Below are 25,571 nucleotides of genomic sequence, written 5' to 3' on the forward strand. Positions count from 1 at the left end.
TGCCAATGAAAGTCAAGCCTGTGAAGTATATTTTCTGCTGCATACTGAGCACCGTATTATCCTCAAACCTGCATGCCAGCGCTGCAGTCCGGTCATTTTGTATCAGTGACAATGCATAAACACGTAAACACATCAGCCTCTGGCTGATAATGTAATCTGGCACCGGCCCCGAGGGCTGAGCAGAGTGGAGGAGAGCAGAGTGCCAAGCACTCCAGAGGCTAAGTTTGCTCACCCGCTGTAACCCTAAAGCCTGTGCAGATTCTATTACAGCTTCTGAACAGTTCAGTAAACCATCAGCCTGCCATTCTCCGCATTAATGATGAGTGTGCTTTAATAATACCCACATCTCTGCACAAAGACTCTGAGCCGCATTAGAAAACACAGATGCTGCTTTAAATCAGAATATGTAGGCGTGTGTAAAAGTGTGCATCTCCTCAGATTTGCTTTTAATTCTTTGCCACAGTAAACAACGTGACGTCTTCACTCGTCTTTGCCCACTTGTGAGAAACTGGTTCTGAATCAGAGGGCCAGTACCCTTAAATATCCCCGTCCAGAGTGGAAACAGACTGCCCCCTGTTGTAGGCACACATCTGACCCAACAGCCAGCTTTCTTTCAATTCCTGAGATTTTAATCCATCCATATATATATAAAAAAAGCAGGTCATGCTTGAAAGAATGAACTGCTTTTCTCAGCTGCTCTTTGGTAAAAATCGGCATTATTTCCCATCTAAAATGTGCAGAAATGTAAGTTAGTTTGAAGCAGAGGTATAAAAAGAAAGGCCTGCTCTCCTGGTCACTGGTGAATGAAATGTCCATTTTTATATATAATAAAAAGGCTCTGAATAAAAATACTGCTCGAATAAAATGTAGTTCTTTTCTCAGAAACTTCATGATTTACATTCTCATGATTTTAAATGCAAGACAAAAAACCTTTTTTCTTTAGTTTTCTTAAAACTGATGCAAAATCGTATCTTTTCCCTGCACAAACGAACCACAGTTATACATCTCTGCATGAGAAATGATGTTTTTCCTCTCAACAGCATTAATTCAGCATCTCTGATTAGGAGCGTGCTCTCGACGAGCTCATCCGAAACACAAAATTAATCCTGGATCAACAGTCTTTCTCAGAGATGTTTGATAAATTAGGTCCCTTATCTTTCCAAGGAATGGCGTTCTCTCGCCGACTATTGGCATTAGAGCAGAGCTCCGGTGTTAATCAACTCAGCAGTGCATATTTCTCCTAAATCCTGCACTCAGTTACTGGATCATGTACTGTCCCATTTAGCAGAGGATACGGAAAGAGTTTGCCCCACTTTAAAATTTTTGTTGACTCATTGATGCACATCTCTGAGGAGCATAATTAAAACGTGAAGTATCCAGGGGGAGTAGCAGCCCTCTGTGTCTGTACCACTGAATCATTTTATCCATCCATCCATTCGCTTCCGCTTATCCTTTTCAGGGTCGCGGGGGGCGCTGGAGCCTATCCCAGCTGTCACAGGGCGAAAGGCGGAATCATTTTATCAATGAATAAAATCCTGGGTAGATGTTGTTGGATGGCTTGTAGGGTCTCCCACAGCAAATTGGTCCTGGGTGAGGGACCACACAAAGAGCGATTCAAAAAAATCTCTATGAGTGTGAAATCTAGGGAACAGTTCACCCTGCCTGTGACAGGGTTACCAGCGCCCCGCCCCGGAGCCAGACCTGGAGAGGGTGCCCGAGGACGAGCGCCTGGGGGCCCAGCCCAGCCAGGGGACATGGGCCCACCCTCCGCAGGAGGTGCCTTAGGGGTCGGGTGCAGTTTGTGCTGGGCCAGGTGTCAAGACCCTGGCGGACCGATCCCCAGCTACCGAGACTGGGACATGGAACGTAACCTCTCTGGTGGGGAAGGAGCCTGAGCTACTGCATGACATTAACAGGTACCAGCTAGATATAGTCTAGCTCACCTCAACACACAGCCTGGGCTCTGGAACCAGTCTCCTGGAGAGGGGACGGACTCGGTCCTAGTCTGGAGTTGCTCTTGGTGAGAGGCAGCGGGTCGGGCAGGTATCCCCTCAGCTTGCTGCCTCCTGATTGAGCTGTTCCAGGCATGTCCGGCGAGAAAGAGGTCTGGGTTTCTCTTAGGCTGTTGCCCCCACGACCCTGCCCCAGATAAGTGGAAGAAAATGGACGGATGGATAAAATCCTCACTCGCTGCTAGTAAACATAGAAAACTCAGTTCTTTGGGGTGAACCTATTCTCTTTTCTTTATTTTCTGTCATATATGAACCGTTCCAGCGGTGCATCCTCATATTAAACATGTCTTTAATTTGAAATAATGATGTCAGTGCATGTCGAGGTAATCCATGTGAGCCAGAAGCTTCAGGCTTCAGATTGATACCGTTTTTCTTCTTCTCTTGGGTCTGTATTAAAGCTGCACAATTAATCAAATTTTAATCTTGATCTCGATTTTGGCTTCCCACAGTGAAACGACTGCGATCGAGCGATACTGAAAATCCATGCACTGCCAAAAGAATGCAAAGCAAAAACGAATGAAGCGCTCCCTTAATCAGCACCTGACCATGCGGCTGCACGTGCCAGTCCCGGCTGCTTCCTGCGCTGCGCGGATTGCAGTGTCTTGGATGAGGCTGGATGAGTAACACCAGGTTAAAGACAGATTTATAACAAAATCCAAACGTCTGGCACAGCTTTAGTCTGCAAACGCACCCCTCAAAGCGGATCAGCTTTAGGGCAAGTGATGTTAACCAAGAACATATGCAGAGAGTGCTTTAGACTTGTGTCTGTAGCATAAAGCAACACCGCTAACTCATTCAAATGCCTGAAAACACACAGCAAACTGCAGCGTAATTAATGCACGAAGGCCAAGAGAAAACAATGCAACGGCCGCTGACGCCCATAGAGCACACCTGTCTGCATAACCATCCGGCTCGCAAAGACCCGCTGAAATTACCAACCCGACTACACCCATGTTGGCGACAGATGTGTCCGGTAAACACGATGACTAATGTTGCTTCAGGAAAACGGTCAGAATATTGGTCAAAGGTATCCCCACGTGCAACATTGTGCTGTATGCAAAGTTTCCTTTCTGTCAGTTTCATTCACACCTATCATGCAGGTGCAATGAATGAAGTGAAAGACTTTATACTTTTAGGAGATGCATCTAAGTCAGGAATCAACACACTGATACAACTTTGTGTTAAGCTTTTGTTTTTCTTCTAAGAGTCGAATCGAGGTGAATGAGGAGGGTCAACTTTATTTACAGATGTGCAGATATGAAAGCAGTGTTCTGCTTATGATGTCAAAGACAGGAGAAATCCTTTTTTGGTCATCAGTGAGCACACACACCTGCTGTTTGAAACGTCTGTTTATGACGGCTTCAGCTCTCAGGCAGGAACGAGCTGAGGGCCTGCATGAAATAAGGATTATTTTCAACTGTGAACAAAGAAATAAAATCCCTATAATAAAAATATAGAGCTGGAAATGAACGGTCTCCTTTAATGAAGACGTCCACAGATTCAGACAGCTGTAGAAACATTTATCCAGCTCTGACACCGATGACGCTTTTAGACAACTGAACTAATCTGTTCCTGAATATAGGTTGGACTTTAAAAGTTGTCCAGAGAGGGCTTTAAATGGGGTGATGAAGCAAACACAAATAGTACAATAAAGTGGGACATTAACTATCAATGGATTTGAGGCTCTACTCAGCTCAGACGCCACTAAATGCATATATTAGCAGCATGAATGGACTCAAGTACAAATAACAAGCACTATGCTCCTTAACAAAATCACATCTTTGGAAATACATGTGATCCCCCAGAGCAAATCACTGGACCGAACTTTTTCAGAGCTGAAAGGGTTTTCTTGTTGTTGGTCAGTATGGGGTTAGGGTGCACATCTACTGGTTTATGTGGAATTTTCACCCTGCTGGTATACCCAAAGGAAACCCTCACTGCACAGTACCTGCAAGGGCAAATAATTGGCAAGCTAACACCTTCTAGTTTCTGAAACTATGCTTGTTCACTGGTTATCAGGTGGAGAGGTCACATTAAATGAAAGGCTTTCGCACACATTTCATTCAGTTGGCTCTGCGTCCTCACAGGAAGAAGGTTGTGGGTCGACTCTTTCTCTGGACACCCTGGATTCCAGCTAACAGGGAAAAGTACTGCATAGAAAATAAATTAAGGGTGTAACTCTGTAACCAACTTTGCACCATTTAAAAGCATTGTACCATTATTTTATGGTACGCTCTCTCTAGGATACAAGTGTCCCACATCAGGAATGCTTTGGTAACACACAACTATACAGACTTATGGCTTCAGCATTCCTCACCCCGACCACCATCTGTTGGGAGAAGTCGGCTAATGCTAACACGGAGCCAGATCTAAATATCCTTTCAGAGAGAGGACTGGTTACCTTCACCAGAGCTGGATCTGAACAGTGAGAACATTTGTTGGATGTTAAGGTGTTTCATGAAGTCCAGAACTGACAGAAACTGGCAGACGAAGAACTTGCAACATTACAGATAATACAGAAACCATTTAGCACAGATATGAATACGAGCAGGAGTGCATTGACGTTTTAGCTTTCCCTGTTTGTGTCACTCAGGCACAAAAATCTTTGAAACCCACAGCCTCAGTGGGCTCTGCATCAGCGACAAGCAGCTGTACCCTAAAAAAGGCACATCGAGGCACTTTAGCTGCGAGCTCACACCTTATGAGAATCATGTGATACTTTTACTGTTCTGTAATCACTCTGACTTGGACCACCGGTGGACTGATACACAGCTCCCTCTGCAGCCACACAGTGCTTCGATGTTTTGTTAAACATGTGTAGAAGTCTGCTATTCCAAGACCTGCAGGCAGCTGTGAGAGAAGGATAAATTCATGGATTTGCCTCCTTTAAGCAGCAGGGGAACGTCTCCACTTTATTTCTCACATGTGAATTTTCCAGGTTTTCTTGCTCTACTATAATATTAAAGCACTGTGGTGGCGAAGGTGGGGCTTATTGGCTAACTTTAACTGATAAACAACATGTCACACAAGGCTCCGCAATTATTTCACAGCCAATGAGAAACAGGGTGACCTGTCACAGATGTACAGGACGGCAAAGCAAGAGTCATCCACAGAGCCAGGAGCACATGGCTGCTGAAACATGATCTGCAGTAATGTAAGATGGAAAAAGGGCCGTGTGGGTCCTGCCTGCGTAATTAAATTGCTCCACAGCTCTTTTTCTGCATTTAAAGTATGCAAAACAGTCTCCATACTTTACATATTTGTCTGCTTTCTACTGCTTACGTGACAGTTTCTTGTTTTTCTTTGTTAATAAAATAATCAATGCTAATTTATTAATGAGATCTGGGTAGCAGGTCTGATACATTGTATATTCCAGTGGAAAATTTCCACAGCATTTAAAAGGCTCTGTTTGCATGTTGCAAATAATCACATGGACTGCAGCAGTCTCCGTGAGGCTCGGTGCACAGGTGGAGCTGTGACTTTAATCTGAAACACGGGCTGGACAAATGGGGCTCAAATATTTCCATTAGCTGCTAATCTGTTGATTAACCCTTTAACTAGTCGCTCAGCCCCGGTTACATCAACAGAAAAGCAACAGCAGAAATGTTCGTGTAACTGATTATTGTGGGGGGATCGCAGCTTTATCACTCCGCACTGCTCCTACAATGACGCCGAGCCCGGCGTTTCCCCGGAGGCTCCAAACTTTCCCGTAACCACGGCGGCTGCTCTGACCTTTAATGTGCTCGTTGACGACGCTCTCCAGCCGGTCCAGCCTCTCGATAATCCTCAGGGTTTCACCTTTGCTGTCCTCCTCCAACTTTCTCTCCGCCTCGCCGCCGCCGCCGCTCTCCGCAACTTTAGGACCGCTGTTGGCCACGTAGTTGGTGATCCAACCGACGTACAGCAGGCACACGATGTTGGTCATACCGCTCAGGATTACGCATGTCGACACCAAAGTTTTAGTTCTCCTTGTGCACAGCATCGCGACGTCCCTCCATGGGCAGGCAGGTGGATGCCAGGAGAGGACGCGCTCGAGAAATGTTTCCAAACGGAACTAGAGCGAGTCAGTTCGCCTGTGCGCGCTCACGGGCCCGGATCAGCATCTCCACATCCTCCGGAGGCTTTCAGCGCTTTCCACTGCCGCACGAGCGATACTTCAGGTTTTAATCCCAGAGATGAAAACACGGTGTCCCGCTAAACTACCGGCGAGTTCAGCCGCAAAGCCGTGAGACGCAGCAACCCACCCCCCACAACCCATCCCACCGCGTCGTAGCCCTTGCACAGCCCAATAGGAGGGTAGGAGGAGGGGTTTGCTGGAGTCTACCCGCCCCCACACACAGCTGGAGCGCACAGAGGAGGGCGGAGGGGAGGAATGTGAGGAAGCTCAAGTGCAACGGCCCAAACAGTGACGATCGGCGCGGCGCGGTAACGGAAACCAAACCGGTTCGAGTAAGTAAGGAGCGGCATACCGCGTGTGTGCGCGAGCGCCGAGTCTACAGGTGAGTCTACAGGTGAGCCTGTGGGTTCAAGTGTGAGCAGTTTGGTGACAGATTGTGCTGGGACTGCAGGAAGTGAGCTTCACTCCTGTTTTATTAAAAATCATGACTGAGAAAATGATTTTTTATCATCCAAGTCACAGTAGGAGGTCATCTTTCGCACTACACGTCACATTTATATTAATGTAAGATCATCTGCATTAGACATATATGTATAGATGAACACACACGCGCACACACATATATGTGAGAAACTTTGAAATGCAAGTATAAAAATATGAAACTTATCGTGCACAAGCTTAAAGGTGAAACATCCCAGAGGTGTTCAGTTCAGATCATATTTGAAGCTTCAGTAAACGCTGTGCGTTTGTGCACACGTGTGTTTTCCATTAAAGCCAGCTGTTTTATCAGAGGCTGTTCCTGAATATTAGCAACTATTCACACGCTTCACTGTAGTTTTCATTTAGTTTGAGTTATATTTAGCTCCGAGCACGCATCATCAAAACACAACTCGTCAGCTATTGGGCCATCACATGTTTGATTTTTTTTTTTTTTTTAGAATACTCGTGATGAACATCATCAGATTCAATTCATATTTAGCCAATTTTATGATTGCAGAGGTTCTGATTGGGCACTGGCACCGGGTTTCCTCGGTGAGCGTGAATAACTGTTGATTTAGCAATTTCCACTCCCCAGCCAACATGTATATATGGGCCCCACCTGGTTTTTGCTCGGGCTGGATGGGTACCATGTGGGCATGGGCTCAAACTGGGCTTTTTGTATGGGGCCTACTTGGGTTCTTCACATTAAACCCATATGGGCCATCCCAAGTGAGCACTTTTAGTAGGTCCTAGCTGGGTCAAACATGGGAAACACTTAACTTGGTCCAAAATGGGAAACACATGTAGGACCCACTTGGGTTTTCCACCTGGGATAGACATGGGCAAACACAGTCATTTAAGGATAGGCTGTTGTTGTGTGCCCCAGGTGGGGCAAAGTTAGGTAATCAATATATGTTTTAGTATCGATGACACAGGTGGGCCCCACCTGGTCAAACTAAATGGGTCGCACATGGGCAAATGCAAGTCAGACCCTGAAAACATGTCTATGTGGGCCCCAGGTGGGGCAAAGTGAGGTAATCAATATATTTTTTTAGCACTGATGACATAGGTGGGGCCCACCTGGTCAAACTATATGGGTCGCACATGGGCAAATGCAAGTCAGACCCTGAAACATGTCTATGTGGGCCCCAGGTGGGGCAAAGTTAGGTAATCAATATATTTTTTTAGCACTGATGACATAGGTGGGGCCCACCTGGTCAAACTATATGGGTCACACATGGGCAAATGCAAGTTAGACCCTGAAAACATGTCTATGTAGGCCCCATATGGGTTATGTTAAGTTAATATGGGCATATATTTTATGTGGGCTCAAGATTGTTTAGTATATATGGGACCCACTTGGGTTTCTCACATGAAAGCCATATGGGCAAAACCAAGTGGGAACATATAGTAGGTCCTGGCTGGGTCAAACATGGGAAACACTTCACTTGTTTCAAAATGGGAAACACACGTAGGACCCACTTGGGTTTTTCACCTGGGTTAGACATGGGCAAACACAGTCATTTAAAGAAAAGCGTTTGCTGTGTGCCCCAAGTAGGGCAAAGTTAGGTAATCAGTATATATTTTTTAGTACTGATGACACAGGTGGGGCCTACCTGGCCAAACTATATGGGTCACACATGGGCAAATGCAAGTCAGACCCTGAAAACATGTCTATGTGGGCCCCATATGGGTTATGTTAAGTTAATATGGGCATATATTTTATGTGGGCTCAAGATTGTTTAGTATATATGGGACCCACTTAGGTTTCTCACATTAAAGCCATATGGGCAAAACCGAGTGGAAACATATAGTAGGTCCTGGCTGGGTCAAACATGGGAAACACTTCACTTGTTTCAAAATGGGAAACACACGTAGGACCCACTTGGGTTTTTCACCTGGGTTAGACATGGGCAAACACAGTCATTTAAAGAAAAGCATTTGCTGTGTGCCCCAGGTGGGGCAAAGTGAGGTAATCGGTATATATTTTTTGGTACTGATGACATAGGTGGGGCCCACCTGGTCAAACTATATGTGTCACACATGGGCAAATGCAAGTCAGACCCTGAAAACATGTCTACGTGGGCCCCAAATGGGTTGTGTTAAATTAATATGGGCATATATTTTACATGGGCTCAAGATTGTTTAGTATATATGGGACCCACTTGCGTTTCTAACATCAAATCCATATGGGTGGGCATCCAATGTAGGTCCTAGTTGGGTTAGTGATGGTAAATGTGTACATTGGTTCAAAATGGTAGCACATGCTTATGTGAGGATTCTTCTTCTGTGAAGAGCCTGAGAAAGTGTTATTTGAATAAAGGAGGATTTATTCCAAACAAGCCCATCACAGATTGCGCACAACCCAGGGAGTTCTGAAAGTCAAATTGTAAAAATAATCTCAAAAGAAAGTATGAACATAACTCTCTTTTATAACCTGCAGACGGCACCCATGTGGTACCATTCTCTAAGAAATCACCCTAACTTTAACATATTTGGCACAACCTCAGTCTATCACTTTTGCTACCCTTACGTACAGTCAGATGTTCTTGACCCTTCATTTTTGACCCTCTCAGTATTTAGCCTTGGCTAGCAAATGTACTCAAAGTCCACATTGAGACCTCAAGATGTTATGTGTTATCAGACACTACAACCCAGCTGTCAAGTGAGACTATAGGAACTTTGGTGTTTTTGAACATTCAATGTTACTCAAAACACTCTGCACACTATTCCAAATAACTGGTTTGAAACTGGTTACTTTTTAATTTTAGATTTCATTTTATGTACTTAATGTGAACTCTGCATGGTAGGCTGCATGGTGAGGCTCAGATAAGATAAAATAAGGACTTCATGATTCTTCTTAGGTAAATTCACTTGTCACAGCAGCAATAATAAGTGATTAAAACGGACACAAGAGTAGAAAAAAAGAAAAGCAAAAAATACGAATAAAAAAAGATAAAAGTGAATTACACAGACAAAATCCAGATTTGGCATTTGCAAATTAAGGATTACTGGTTGTTCAAACAATTAAGACTATTTACTTGAGCAAACATGCAGTTGAGGATTTTTAGTAGATCAGACACACTCTACTGTATTAGAGAAAAGACAGTTAGTTACATGGAAGATGGAAGTTTTGGTTAATCAGATCCAGTAAAGCTCCTGAAGTATATTACCGATCTGTTAAAATGTTACTCTTCAAACTTGTGCCCTCAAATTATATAACCAGAAATAATTTATATTTTCTTTGAACTAGTGGAAAGGAGAGGGAATGGGGTCTTTCAAGCAGTCACACTTCAACTGTGAAACTCCCTTGTCCTTATGGTGTATTGACACTATTGAAACTTTTCAAAACCAGTCTAATGTTAGAAGAGCTTTTAGGTAAACTGTTATTCTTCTTCTTATCATTATTATATTTTTTATTAATTATATTTTTATTATGATGTTGATTTGGGTGACACTTTTTGATAAATATTATATATTACTTTTTAAAACATATTAACCATCCCTATGCTTAAAAAACTTTTAAAAATAAAATTGTTCTTTTAAACTTGTGCATTGTTTGACTTTTAAAATTTTTGTATCAGGTGTAAAACGACTTTTTAAATAAAGTTGTTTTTAATGTGAGCAGCTCCTATTGGCTCGTTTAAAAAGAGGGAGGAGCAGATTGCACCGCCTAGCGTCTAGTCTTCGCGGTCTTTCGTCTGTTGCGCCTTTTCTCTCCCTGGTGTTTAAGAACGTGGAGGACAAAAGGATACCAAAGAATCGAAAACTATGACAAAGGTAAATACTTAAAGTTTGATACGTTTTCATCAATGGTTATTTTAGTAACTTTCTATAGTCGTCCTAAACGGTATAAGGGGGAGAAGCATAACATCTTTAGCTAGCAGGTAGAACTGGGTTAATTTGCTGCATTGTCTTTGGCAAACATAATTTAAAGTTAATTAAAAAACTCTTACTGCCTATATTCTACTCAATAAAGTTCATCTTATCTTATTCTGTTTTCATTGCACCATTCTCTCTATACAGTTTTTGAATTTACACACTATAACGTACACGGCAGTTTTTTTCTGTGCTTCTGCAACTGTTTCTTGGGTTTTCCTATAAGGTTTTTGTAATTAATTTAAAAAATTTATATTATTTTTTTGGCTTTAGTGGATTCCTGCTCAGCTAACTCGGCCATTATGCACTACCCAGTAAACAAAATGGCTGAACAGTATCTTAAATGTCTGAACATGAGCTAGTCATACCATGTTACGTAATATTCATGTGCAGTGTAGCAAGGTGATTGTTTAAATTACAGGAGTAGATGCCTGCAGCTGAAACGGTTTTCTGATCTGAATACGGTAATGTTACCAGATATGCATTGTACTATGGGAAAACGGTGGTGGATCAGTGTGTAAAAAGCCCCCAAAAGAAACACACAGCGTCTTTAGCTCAAACACTGTCTGATCACTCTCTTAGATACTGTGCTGTTCCATCTAGTTATTGGTTACTGAGAAATGTTAGGTCATTAATTAATTAAGAGAGTGCAGCTGTTCAGATCAGATGGTGAAGTAGGAAAATGCAGAACATGTTATTATAGCTGAATGCTGTGTAAAATACTAGTAATAAATCTAACTCCCATTTATGGCTTTTACTACTGTGGGGCTAAATAAAAAATTACAGACATAATGAAATCTGCTACAATTACAAAGCTTAAGTTTAAAACAATTATTATATATTAAGCATTTTTTTGCTCTTTTTTTTTTTAAATTCTTTTTGCTAATAATGGACTCAATTTTATTATCAACTTCAAAGACCTATTAAACTTTTAAACCATTAAATCCAGGAAATTAGATGCCCGTAAATGTACGAGACCCTCTTTATGTCTAGTATCCCCAAATATTTAATAATCCTTTCTAAAAGTACACAAATTTTGTTCTTTTCAATTAAATATTGCATGTTCAATGTATTCTTGAGCAGGTAAAAATTCCACTAAATTAGTTTTTGCATATTTTTAAGTATAATCAAATTTTTATAGTTTGCGAGTACTTTTAATTTGGAGATTTTGCCACTTGATTTGAAGTTTGGATAGTGCTTTATAGTAATTTGTAAATGTTTTGAACTCATCTGGCTTCTTAATAATTTAATAAAAAATTAACAAGCCATGTAATAATTTGAAAACCACTAGGGACCACTTATAAAAAAGTAATTCCTTTTTTACTTAAAGGAATTTAGGATTTATGTCTGTCAAGTCATTTGTTCTGGCATAAGTCACCATTTTGATATATCTTCCTGTGACTTTAAAGTCTGTCAGCTAGTTAGATACATTTTTGCACTGCTAGTGTTTGCTGCTTGAATTAGTCAGTTTATCATATAAACACATGCAGTGCCTTTCAAACTTTTAATTACACTGTTCATTTTGTGCATTAGTAAGAGAATCTTTTATATTGAATTATCCTGGGAAAAAACAAAAATGTTTGTATTTTCTCATGCACTTTCTTTCATTTCCTTATCACGTTTAGATTCTTCAAGATCACAAGCACCATCTTTGACATGTAAGTAACTTTCATATTATTTGTATTACTTATTATTATTATTATTATTATTATTTTTGAAAAGTGATGGTCTTTGGGGCATCCTTTTTTTTTTATTGGTATTAAGTATATATATTTATTTAGGCACAGGAGGCAATGATCTATTTTAAAATTTAACATTTATTTAATTTTCATCTTTTATGCTAACAATAATGCCAACAGTGTTCTCTTCACTTGACCCACAACTCTGACAGTTTTGGTCCTCTGCTCTCCTCACAATTGGCTGATTTCCATCTGAGCTGCTACTGTCAACTGCATTAAACTGATTTTACATTGCCTTGTTATTCTAATCTTTATCTGCGTTTTGGACTCCAAACATTCACACCTGCTGTTAGTAACCAGAGCTCACAAGAGTGTAAGGCGTGTAGTTCAATAAAGCGATCGATGTGTTCACTAGCTGATTTCAATAAACCGGTAACTTATCAAATCCATATTTTATAGGAAGTACATTACTGATAAAAGTGGTAATAAACACGGTAACCAATAAAAATTAAAATTTCCTGTTATAAAAAAAAATACTGCTGTGAGCTCGGTTTTCTAACACCAGGTGTGAACATCTACAGTCTTTAAGCGCTGGTAAAGATTTAAAAATAAAAGCATTCAATAACATAACATTAAACAGTAAATTAGTTTGATGGTGTTGACTGCAGCAGCTCAATGTTAATCAGCTGATGGTGATGGAAGCAGATGAGCGTTTTTCATCATGGTTGTTAGTGATGTGTTGGTCAAAACGAAACGGCTCTTTGAAGTGAACGACACAAGCGTGTTTTTTCTCTCTCTCTCACCCTCTCTCTCGCACTTTTTTTCCGCTTCACTCTGCACGCGAGCCTTGTGCTTTGCGCTGGGAAGAGGGGGGAGGGGCGGTTGTTACACACGCAGTAGCACAGTAACAGAGCAGGAGGGAGAGAGAGAGAAAGAGAGCCAGGGACAACAACGTCACATTAGAAAGGTATAGTAATCATCCACAACTATTTTCAATTGCGGATGATAAAGGATTCAGAAAGTTTATTCATGCAGGCCCATATGACAGAGAATGTGCATCTTCTGTTTGTTTTCATATTATAATTTATATTTAATTGTGTTGTGGTTTGCAGTGTTTTGTGTTGTTTCACTTTAAATTTGTTTAAAAGGAAAAAGCTGAAAATTTAAATAGTTAAAAGTTGAAATGTAAATAGTTGTTTTTTTTGTATTATATGATTTATTTATTACATTTTATGTGGAGAGAATAAATAAAAGTATATTTACGGTGGCTGCTAGAGACAAAGCACGTACAAACCCCAAAACACGTAAAAACTCCATAGCACGTACAAACTCCAAAGCACGTACAAAACACAGCAGAAGTGCTCCAGGATGCTAGGCACAGTGTTGAGATTTTGTTACCTAGTGGCTACACAAGCCAGGAAGTACCAACGACCGGATTTGGTGTGTGGTAGTAACAGGTAAATGAACAGCTTTTGGAATTTTTTATGAATATATATGAGTGCTTGTGTATAAATACACAAAAAATACACATATGATTTCAATTGTGTAAATTAAGTGATCTAGATAGCTCTGTTTTGGAAGTTCAGTTAACGCTAGAAATGGGTTTTGGAGTTTGTACATGCTTTGTCTCTAGGGGCCACCATATATATTTATATATAAACATATATAAATAAAACCACGTTTCTTTTTTTACATTAGTAATTCCTTTTGTTCATAATTTTATATTGTTGTTAATAATAAATTAATTAAAGCAACAAAACAACCTGAAGAGCCGGTTGGGAGCCGAAAGAGCCGGCTTTCTAAAAAGAGACGAAAATCCCATCACTAGTTGTGTAATATGCTGGTATTGATATGATCAAAAATGAACTGAGTTGTTTCGTATTCTATAGAAATTGTACATCTAATTAATAACAAGGCTTTCTGCTGATGTTATTAATTAAAAATTTATTGTTTTATTTTTAAGCAACAACTTTTTAGCATGCAATCAGTCCATGCTGTACAGGACAGATTTGTAAACTGTGCATACAAAAATAGACTATTTTACAAAATTGCTCTTTCAACAAATGTAAATCACAGCAGATTTTTTTTGTTGTAGGTGCACTGTCACAACTAGAAATGTGGGGGGAAGTCCTCAAAGTTGAAGGCAGAACAGGAAAATACATGGCAATAACAATTTTCCTTTAAATGGTAAATGGCCTGCATTTTTATAGCGCTTTTCTAGTCCCTAAGGACCCCAAAGCGCTTCACACTACATTCAGTCATTCACCCATTCACACACACAATCACACACTGGCGATGGCAAGCTACATTGTAGCCACAGCTGCCCTGGGGCGCACTGACAGAGCACATCAGTAAAGGTCGATCTGGATACTTGATAACTGTTGGTATAGGTATGACATGAATTTGAATCTCCATTATCACAGGTTTTAATTGGGAGGGAACATGCAGATATACAGGAGGACTATAAACAGCAATTCCTATTGCATACAACTGTTTTAGAAAATACCAACAACACTGTTAATTTATCACTTGCTGGTCTATAGACTTTACAGTGTGGATGGATGGAAAATCCATCTGGCTCCACTCTGGCTGAATTGGTGCTACAAACAACTCTGCGCTCGGCTTTCCTGGCTGTGTGTGGATTTATACTTACACATCCAAATTTTGACCCTATTTTTCTTCCTTTCAGCTGATTGGTCAATTTCATGTCAATCACCAATTAAACAATCCAATCAGAGAACATCTCCAGAAGTTGATTCTGTTCATCTGGACGTAGCATTTTCAGTGGGAGAAAATGCTGCAAGCGCTACGTCCAGATGAACAGAATCAACTTTTGGAGATTTACTTACCTGGATGATTGAGCATGCATCAAGACAATCAGAGAACAGATAGGTTTGGCTGTTGGAGGGCTGCATTACGGAGCTTCAGGTCCTGGAAGAATAAATTCCCTTTTACATACCAGACCAGCATTTTTCTTCATTAGCACGAAGGAAAACAGTCTGTGCGTGTCAGAGTTCTGTGGTTTTTGTGTCACAGGGCTTATAATATGTGTAAAAATCTGGCCAGGGACCATCACATCACACTGCTATCATATTTTTCTGTTGCTATCATGTTTCTTTTCTGAGATGTTGTTACTTTTATGACAGATGTAACGAGAAATCTTCCAGAAAGTTAAATTTTTTATTCTAATCAAATATTTGATTCTGATAACAGATAAAGATTTTTTTTTTTTACTTTTGTTCTGCTATTTCATAGTTTATACAAATTTTGGCCAATTCCTATTTATTTTAACCCTTTAGCCCCCAAAAAGTCGCCAGCGACAGGTTTTTCCAAACCTGTCTCGTCAAACCTGAGCTCTGCCAGGGGCCCAACACGCCTGGACTTTTAGAAGAAAAGAGATGTCCGAAAATAAACCACAGGGTCAAATACTTAATTTTGTTCAGTGTTTTAGAGTTATTAATTTGAATTGACTAATTTAAATATTTTATTCATGTACATTTTGATTGCCTTTAGTAAAAATGGCAAAATTTCAATTTCTTTTTTCTTTCTGTTATTAATCCTTGATTACATTCATATAGTATACAGTAGAGGAAAAAACCTACCAGACCTACCAGTTATCCTGCGTAACATTATTGGGGATAAAGGGTTAAGGAAGCGCAATTAATTTTTTTAGTTTAGCTTGTGTTTACTACCTTTTTTTTTTTTATCACCACACAGTAAACATTAAGTAATATGTAAAGTGTCCATTTATCCTCCATTCCGGTCCATTATCTTAAGCTTAGGCTGCTGCCCCTCGACCCAATCCGGTACTAAGTAGAGAGGCCCAGACTTCGCTCTCTCCAGGCACTTGGCCCAGCTCTTCCGGGGGAATCCCAAGGCATTCCCAGGCCAGCCGAAAAACATAGTCCCTCCAGCATGTCCTGGGTGTTCTGGGTCTCTTCCTGGTGGGACGTGCCCAAAACACCTCACCAGGGAGGCATCCTAACCAGATGCCAGTATCTAATCTGTCCTTTTTGTATGTTCCCCTCAGGTTGCCATGGTAGCAGATACAGGGGAAACAAGTGTAGACGATGCCACAAGAAGGATGATGAAATTCCTCATATCACCTGAGCTGGCTGTGGAGTACAACATGCTTGGCCGACATGGGGAAAAAAAGTTCAGAGATTTGCGTCTTTTTAATGTTGTGTATGGTAAGTTAGTTTCACTTGAGACATTTGAACTTTAGAAAACTAAACTTTTTTAATAAAGTGTTTGAAAGTGTAACTGAGATTGGTTATCATGCAATTTGTATATATTTTTTGAGGCAATAAAGTGAAATAAACATTGTTCTTTGAAAATCATCACCAAATGAAGTAAGCTAAGATTAACTTTACTTTGGCTTGCCCGTTTTTCTTCTTCTTCATTTGCAGAGGCACTGAAGAATTATTTAACATCAAAAGTCAACTTGCAAGAAGCAGAGAAGGCTCTGTCCAAGTGGTTCAGTGGAGCTAAAGACAGAGGAGGACCGAGGGCTGCAAGGGTACAAAATAGACTTACGGCTCTGTAAAAAAACAAACCCTGCTGATTCAAGATAAGCTTTTGAGTTTTCCATCTGACTTTTTCCCCATGTTGCTACAGTTCCAAATATCTAAGGAATTTTGCTGTAGTTTGACATTTCTAGTTTTTAAACGTTTACGCACTTTGGAATACAGTTACGTAAAATCACAGTTGTTGGACAAAATAAATGTGAAAAATGTTGTTTTGTGTACCCTCGTGATTTTTGAAATGGTTTTATTTACAAACTAGATTTTGTTTGCGGTCAGCTTTAATATATTTGGTGTCTTTGTGTCACAGAACCCGTATTAGCCGTCTGAAAAATTGATTTTGTGACTGTTTTACTACATGGGGCCCACTCAGTGCCAGAACTTAGTCAATTCAAACTAGAAATAAGATGCAAATACAGAACCCACTGCTAATGCCATTCCAACTTTTTAGCTCATGTTTTCCTCATGTTGTACCCACTAAGAACTTGAAAAATGGGGCCTAGGTGGGTTTCAGTGTACTTTGCCCAGTTGGGGTCCATTTAGTTCCCAGATTTTACCTATATAACACCGAGATGGGCTTATAAAATGGGGCCATTATGGAACCCGCGGACAATCCCACTTAAAACCCACTTTTTAGCCTATGTGGTACTCACATGGTACCCACAAAACAACTTGAAAGGTGGGGCCTGGGTGGGTTTCTTTGTACTTTGCCCAGTTGGGGTCCATTTAGTTCCCAGATTATACCAATATAACACCGAGATGGGCTTACAAAATGGGGCCATTACGGAACCCGCGGACAATCCCACTTAAAACCCACTTTTTAGCCTATGTGGTGCCCACATGGTACCCACAAAAAACTTGAAAGATGGGGCCCAGGTGGGTTTCTGTGTACTTTGCCCAGTTGGGGCACATTTAGTTCCCAGATTTTACCAATATAACACCGAGATGGGCTTATAAAATGGGGCCATTATGGAACCTGCGGACAATCCCACTTAAAACCCACTTTTTAGCCTATGTGGTGCCTACATGGTATCCACAAAAACTTGAAAGATGGGGCCCAGGTGGGTTTCTGTGTACTTTTCCCAGTTGGGGCCCATTTAGTTCCCAGATTTTCCTAACATAACACCTATATGGGCATTTAATATGGGGCCATTACGGAACCCGCGGACAATCCTATATGGGGCCCATTTTTCAGCCCATTTCCAAACCATATGGGCCCCACATATAAATGTTGGCTGGGCATCTTGCTGTGAATGTCCATGTGAAAGACACAATATAACTATAAATATAAATACATAACTCTATTTCAAATAGATAGGACTTTGTGTAAAATATAAATAAAACACAGTGTAATATTTAAAAGGTGTTTAAAGCCTGTATTGATTTAAAAAAATATATAGTCATGTTGAATTTCATGCCATCGACATGATAAAAGTCGGTACAATGAGGAAACGTTAATCACTGTGTTGCATCACTCTTTCTTTTAACAACACTGTGTGCATCTTTGGAACTGAGGGGAACAAATCCTCTGGGTTTAAAAGTCGAATGTTTTCACATTCACACTTTATCATTTCTGGGCCTCTTTTGTTCGTCTTTAATAACGTCCCAGAGGTTTAGTATCGCAATAACGGTTTAGGAATTACAGCCATTTTTATACACAGCCCCCTTTTCAAAGGCTCAAAAATAAATGAACAATTGGCAGACAAGCAGGAGTATCCTGCTCCCTGTTAGGGGTAAACGGTCTAGATTCCAACTGTTGAACTCCCATTTGATCCAAACTATAGTGTAAAAGCATTCCAACAGTTTCTCAAGGCTAAGAATACGATATTGTTCCACATGCATATGTAATATGTACGTCCCAGCCCTCGATCAGGTAATTCTCACATTTCTCACTGACATACTGTAACTCATCATGCAGATTGTGGAATGATATCCATTATTACTTAAAAAAACTCACCTGGTGGGCCTTGATGTGGGTGGCATGTGAGTCTTAGGGTTCACTCTGTAAACAGTGAACAGGTATTCCGTCTGCAGCTGCAAATAAACATCGTGACGCCATTTTTACAAACTCGACTGCTGCAGGTTTCACTGTTTTCCACATTACTCACAGCGAACATCTTCAGATTCAGCTTTATTAACTTTATTAACATGAAAAAATTAAAACTATGACTTGAGGGCTAACTGTCCGAAAAAGTGAAACATAACTTTCAGAGTCTCTCCACCAAAGGAATTCTTATACAGCCCTTACTGAGGTCTACATATGTGCATATTATACAGTCAATAAGAATGTACCGTCATGGCTTTGCTGCCAGTGAGTGGTTTACTCAAAGGCCTCTGGTGGGCATCACTTTATATGAGCACACACACTCACACACACATGTACGCACACACACACACATGCACGCAGACACACACACACATGATCGCCGACCACCTAGGGTTGCTGTACCTGACTGCTAAAAGAACTTCAGAGCTTCACACCACCAGCAGATGGATCTCACAGTGAGGGCCTCTAGGCTCCAGCTTTTATCTTTGTCTTTCATCCACTGCTCCACCAATCGCACACACACTCTTGCAGACACACACGTACACACACGTGGCACTGAATCGAAAACTCGCCATTCACCCAAGAGCACTCTGGCAGATTCAGCCTACTTGCCGAGGGTATAAATAATGCATTAGATCTGAAATATTAAGGCTCTCTGGTCTATGCCGCTTTCAATCTCGTCTGACTGACTGTCTGTCAGTCTGTCTGGGTCTCTCGTTCTTTCTCTTCCCTCATTTTGGCCAAAAAGGAGGCAAAATGTCATTGATTTTACTGTGCTTGGAGCAAGAAAAACACTAAAAACCCACTAAAAGGGTTCAATCTTTGTCTTCCTGTAATGCAAGCAGACAATTGTTGAAGTGAACCTGATGAGTATCCTCAAAGCAATCAGGCATCAAAGACATCTCAGTTTCATCAAAATACGCTCCAAAACTGTAGCATCACTCGTCTCTTATGAGTTACTGTGCTCAGGACACGCAGACTGAACATTACCATCATGTCTGTCACTTTATAACTGGCGTGGATGGTGGCAGGTCCCCAGGCATCTTTACTGCTGTAGGGTCACACAGGGTGGGGGGGGCTGTTTTCACCAGTGTACCCTCAGGCCTTTTCCACTCGTATTAAAATTATTTGATAAAATCGGATTTCTGAGCAGTGATTGCCTTGGGGAAGACCTTAGGCCTGAGATGCAATTATTACATCAGTACACAGATATAAGTTCTGTCCAGCAAAGATGTTTTCAAGTCTACAGTGTTTTAAATGTTTAAAGGATACAGCTAACCACTTTAAGTCTCATGCAACTGTTGCCATTGCAGCTTGCAGAGGTAGTTTAAAGTGGCTCGCAAGATTACGAGGTCAGGGATCCTGCATGCTCAACTGCCTCAACATTAAAACCACCCAACTAAGAGCATGGAAGTGAGACCTTTACCTGTAGGCATTGTAATTCGAAAAGGTTATTTCTGCACGATCTGGATGTGAAGAGCCGAGCTCTTTATAGTCTTCTTCAGGCTTGTGGTGTGATGGCACAAACTGAGCTTGAGCCCAGAGGGAACGATCCATTGTTTTCTTGTAGAGAAGCATCACCTCAGACTCATAGAGGTGGACTCTAATGTCAGCCTTTTCAAGCCAAGTCTGGAAACTTTTCTCTTTTCTTTGAGGCGGTGACCTATGATACCAACCAATAAGCTGCTTATAATGCAGTCTTTAGATATCTTCCCAGGTGATTCAGTCGCCACTCCTTTGCTGATCTACATGGTGGCAGAGGGTGAAAGAAGAAATTCACACCTTGGTGCATGTGACCCTAATGACTCACCTCTCAGAGAAATTTGTTTAATGTGGATTCTGGTTAAATGACATTGTGTTTTAAAGCTGTGACTGAATAACTTGAAAGTGCATCATGGTGACACACAGCGGTTCCCAAAATATCCTTGCCATTTTGGAATGAGTCTGGCATGATTTGAAATTCCGGTTTAATATCAGAGGACATCGTCTCTTCAAGTTGTTTCAGCAATATAGAACTGATTATGTGGGAGCATGCCTGACTGCAACAAGGGCTTAATTAAATCAGCTCACGGGTGGATCAATTGAAAAGTCCTCTGTGTTGACAAGTGTTTGCTCTGACAGAGAGGACGAGGAGCCGGGCCCCCTGTGCTGCAAGCTAATGTCACAATCAGCTGAGATGACTGACCAAAGAGAATTGAACAGCAATGCACAACGTTTTCGTTTTGTTATCTACGTTCGGTGTTTTGCTGTTCGTGTTTCACAGAAGTCTTACAAACCAAATGTAGCTCGGAACAATTTATTATAGAACCTACTCAACAAATTTGTAAAAATATCTGGTATGTATCAAAAAACTCTAACCTTCAGCTTATTCAATATAAAATACTTCACCGGGTCCACTGCACTGCTCGAAAAATGCCAAAAATGGGTCTGCTTCCATGTGAAATATGCACACATACATATCTCCATGCTCTGTGGCTCTGCACACTTGTTCAGCAGTTCTCGCTACAAGTAACTAGATCACTTTTCACCATGATTGGCTGTCTCATCCCATTACCAGCATGTCTCTGTCTGCTGGGGGACACCACAACAATTACTGATGATGTCCACAATCCCAAACTATTACTCATAGCGTTAACTATTGGCAAAGAGACAATCCTAGTGAACTGGAAAACAAGGACCACCATCAGTTTGACTCAGAGTACGGTTCACATTCTGTAGGATCTTCATTTATATTAGTTTATTTATTAGGATTATGGTCTTTGTCCTGTTCATTCTCTTTCTTCTCTTATTCCTTTCTCTCTTTTTTTCTCCTTTTACCTTCTCCCTCCTCATCTGTTTGTATTATTGTGCATAATACAGCAGATCCACCCTGGTAGAAATGACTTTCGCTCCCCGTTTCCTCTGTTTCCCAGTGTATGTCCTGTCCTCTCGCCTCTCCCAGATACTTTATTGACTTGTTTAGCTAATGACTCTGTAAATGAAATGAGTCAGGCCCTGTGTTATTACTGTTATTGTTACTATTATTGTTTTGTTGCTGTTATTATTATTGACAGACAGAGCACAAGGGAAAAAAAAAAAAAAAATATATATATATATATATATATATATATATATATATATATATATATATATATATATAATTTTTTTTCCTATTTTTCACATTCACGTGTCCCTCAAAGTTTTTGAAATGCAGATAAAAAATAAATGAATAAAAAAAAAGCAAAAATCGATGTTTGTGAATAAGAATCATTAAATTAGGCCACACCCCATTTTTTTCAAAATAAGAGAAAACATTTACCTTACTTTCTGTTATTCTGGTGAATAAAGAATATTTTGTAATCAATCACCAAAAGCATGTTGGTGGGTGTTAGAATACCTGACCGGTGCTCTGAAGTAAACTCTGTGTGTGGGAGCAGAGTGAAAAGTGTTTCGTCTGACTGATTTGCATTTGACATTTTGCGTTCTCACATCCATCAGCTCAGGGCTGCAGTGCATGTGCGACACTGGCTAATAACTGAATAACTGAGCTTTTTCATATCCTTTGTGTTAAAGAACATCAGCACATACATGTCACTGGCAGCAACATTGTTACGTCTTTGTTTCTGAAATATGAACTAACTGCTCTTTAACTGCTTTTGTTGGATAAATAAAACATTTTTAAAACACTTTACAAACTGAAAAAAAAAATATTTTTGCTGCTTTTTTCTTTTTAACCTGTAATGCACGAGGAAGAAAACCTGATTTCAATTAACTGAATAAAAATGGAGTCATCTGTTTGTTAAAGAGCTGCACATGTATCTGAAGCACCTGGCATATCTGTCCTGTTGTACTTAGACTTGTGCAGAGCACGCTATGTGGAAACGGATGTTTCAGAGAGTCCTGGCAGGTTTGTGTTTCAGTGAAGTGCTACAAGATAAAAGCTCCTCCATCCTAACCTGAAACACCTATAAGACGCTTTTCTCTCGAAACTGCTTCTCTTCAAGTTCAGGTGAGACAAAATATTCGTGCTTCTAAAGACACGAGTTCACACGCCTAAAATGAGGATCTCTACAAGAAGATTTTTTGGCCTTGTAGTAACCCCAGCCTCACCTGACTCTAAACCCTTTTGCTAACGTGTTCTCCACTCAGTCGCAGGGCTCCTGTGGCGCACTCAGACTGAAATTCACTTCCCAAAGCCTGCCTGCTGACTTTGCCTCTTGCTATCTCCCCCTTTGTGTGTTTTTACCTGCAGAACGTCAATCACGAGTGAACCTTTCAAACTTTTATTGTCTCTATCTCATAAAGTGGATTCTTACCTCTTTATTAGGTCGCAGCAGGTCGAGAGAGGTATTTATCGAGGCAGTCTGTGGAAGTAAAAATGCTTGAAAAAGACTTCCTACATTCATCTGTGGAAAGCCAAGGTGAACAGATACTCTGAGTTTGTAGCAACACTTTCTTTCTGCACATTAAGACAAAGAGGCCTCAGAACAGATCAGTGACCCTGAATGCAGGATGCAAACAGGTTTCTATCACACATGGCTGACTTCCACAGACACAAACAAAGCGTTTTGCTGTTTGGTTGCTTAAACAGGGTTAAAATAACACATTCTTCTTCATTAGCCAGCTATACAACAGTAATGTGTGCCACAAAGCATTAAATACCTCATTTGTCTTTGCTTGTGTAAAAGCAGTGAGACATGAATATTCAAATTTCTGGTTGTTGTAATTCATCTGTAAAACTATACAGTTTTACTTTAGTTTTTTTCTTTTCCTCATTTGGGTCATTGAGGACTTTTTCTCCTCTTCTGTGTCAAAGTTCACTTCCTGTTTTATTTTGAAGTTTAATTCCTATTGGTCTTTTCTGTTGAGTCCACCCATACCTTATGGATATTTAGTCAGGGTGCCTTTCCTCGGTTTTTATCAGGTCATTATTACACCTCCCCACCGTTTCTGAATCTCATATGTTACTTTTTTGCTGACTTCCTGTTTTATGGATTTTAATTGCTCGTTAGATTCTTCCGTCTCTCTGTGTACCATTTTTTTTGTTCAAACTCAAATGAAAGGTCGTTGTTTTCCCACTAACCTGCCCCCCACCTGGTTAAATGCATATTAGGTCCCCCTGTAAACATTTATTGAAAAACAACAGACGCATGGCACAGACAGTAGCTGAGCATTCTTCTCAGCCAGGATGAAAGATGACGATCCAACCAAAGCAAGCAGCACTGCTAAAATCAATCAGACACTCTTGAAGCTGAAATGACGACTTCCAAATTGTTGGACGAGCCGACGAGACACTGCAGGGTGAACTCGGTTTAATTATTCGATTCACAGCAGTTTGTTGCTTGTGCAGAAATCGTGGTAACAGCATGACTGAGGACACTGACGGGCTGTGCAGGTGAGACGTGGGAAGCGCACCTCCTGTCAGAAACGAAACAGAAGTCGTTCATCAGCTCGTGCAGCAAGTTTGAAACCATGAAGCTGCTCCAAAACAAAACAGATGGAAATGTGCTGAGGACAGGGGCGGAGCCTGGGGGTGGCTTACTGGGCTTAAGCCCGGGTTGTTTTGTCAGAAGCCCGGGGTCTTTTGGAGTGTAATTTTTCATAGTTAGATGTCTGGCTGACAACTGTATAAAAGAAAAAGTACACACAATATTCGAAGCACATAGTGCACACTGTGGGAATTTACGACTGTGCGTGAATCCCCCCTGATATTGGTATGATCCGAGCTCAGACACTAAGCGACTGAGCGAGGGGGCGGGGCAGCTGCTGCCTGTGAGTGCACTGTTGGAGAAACGGAGCCAGCCATACTAAGGAGAGCTTAAGTTTGACCAGGTACCAAAGCAAATCATTCGTACCGTATAAATAATGTAAATATGACGGTGCATCACGAAAGATTGATATCAAACTGATCACTTGACCAATATTACGTTACTTGCTCTTCAAGTGAATCAACAAATGCTATTTTTTAGAGAATCTTAGCTTACGTGTGTTTATTTCATATTTTCAGTTCTTACCCTCCCCGACTAAATCGGTTTCAGTTATGTACTGAAATATAAGAATGGACATTAGAGGGTTCTTTCAAAGAAAAAACTCAGGTAAATGTTATTTTATATATTATGCTTTGTATGTTGTTCAGTATATTTCTATGCAAAACAAGAGGGATTTCAGTACAAAGCAGGATATTCACATTTGTAACCAGATATTTACATACACTTTAGGGAGAAATTTTTTTTACTGTACAACATCAATTTAGAGTAAACTTTTGTTAGATAAATATTGAAATATCTTTTGAATTAGTTAAATGTCAGAATAAAGAGAGACAGAGCTTTCTGTTTTTTTATCACTTTGATCCAATTTAGGAGTACATGTACACTAAGTTTGTTAATTAATAAGAAACTCCAGACGATTCCATTCTGAGCTGAAGAAGCTTCTGATAGGTTAGTAGAGTCCATGTGAGTAAATTGGTGGCACACCTGTGGATGCATATAAGGCAAAACACAGAGCCTGTTTCTGTGACATGGGAACATCAAGAGATGTCAACCAAAACACCAGGAAAAGAACTGTGGAGCTCCATAAGTGTGGCTCAGTTTGAATACAATTTGGTGCCATTTGCAATTAAGAAATACAGATAGTTTCTCTCTTTACTCTTAAAGTTAACAAATATGTTTTTTATATTTATCAATCTAAAAAAATAAACATTTAGTTTGATTTGATCTTACAATTAAAAAAGTGTTTGTGTTTTGATCTGAAGAGTACATAAATATGTGGTTTCAACTGTATATTTGATGATTGTCAGCACAAAGAGGGAGAGAGAGGAGCAGAGAGGGAGATGGAGAATGAGGACAGAACAGAGAT

At 40.5% G+C, this 25,571-nt stretch overlaps 1 protein-coding gene and 1 long non-coding RNA gene across 2 annotated transcripts in view; one reads left to right on the forward strand and one right to left on the reverse strand.

Moving 5' to 3' along the window:
• galnt18a (UDP-N-acetyl-alpha-D-galactosamine:polypeptide N-acetylgalactosaminyltransferase 18a) overlaps nt 1–6,226 on the reverse strand; it is a 178,217-nt gene extending 171,991 nt beyond the window's left edge. The window contains exon 1 of the mRNA XM_085414982.1: nt 5,745–6,226. Coding sequence (XP_085271108.1) covers nt 5,745–5,994 — 250 coding nt within the window. The 5' untranslated portion in view covers nt 5,995–6,226. The remainder of the gene's footprint in view (nt 1–5,744) is intronic.
• Nucleotides 6,227–10,259: 4,033 nt separating this feature from the next.
• Nucleotides 10,260–16,336, forward strand: LOC146666845 (uncharacterized). The gene is made up of 3 exons (XR_014912812.1): nt 10,260–10,389; nt 12,114–12,146; nt 16,198–16,336. It is a non-coding gene; the product is annotated as an uncharacterized LOC146666845 (long non-coding RNA).
• The last annotated feature ends 9,235 nt before the right edge of the window (nt 16,337–25,571 follow it).

Source organism: Rhamphochromis longiceps, linkage group LG7 (assembly GCF_057381845.1).
Source record: "Rhamphochromis longiceps isolate RC_006_pf linkage group LG7, R_longiceps_female_GT1.1, whole genome shotgun sequence".
NCBI classification, from domain to species: Eukaryota; Metazoa; Chordata; class Actinopteri; order Cichliformes; family Cichlidae; genus Rhamphochromis; species Rhamphochromis longiceps.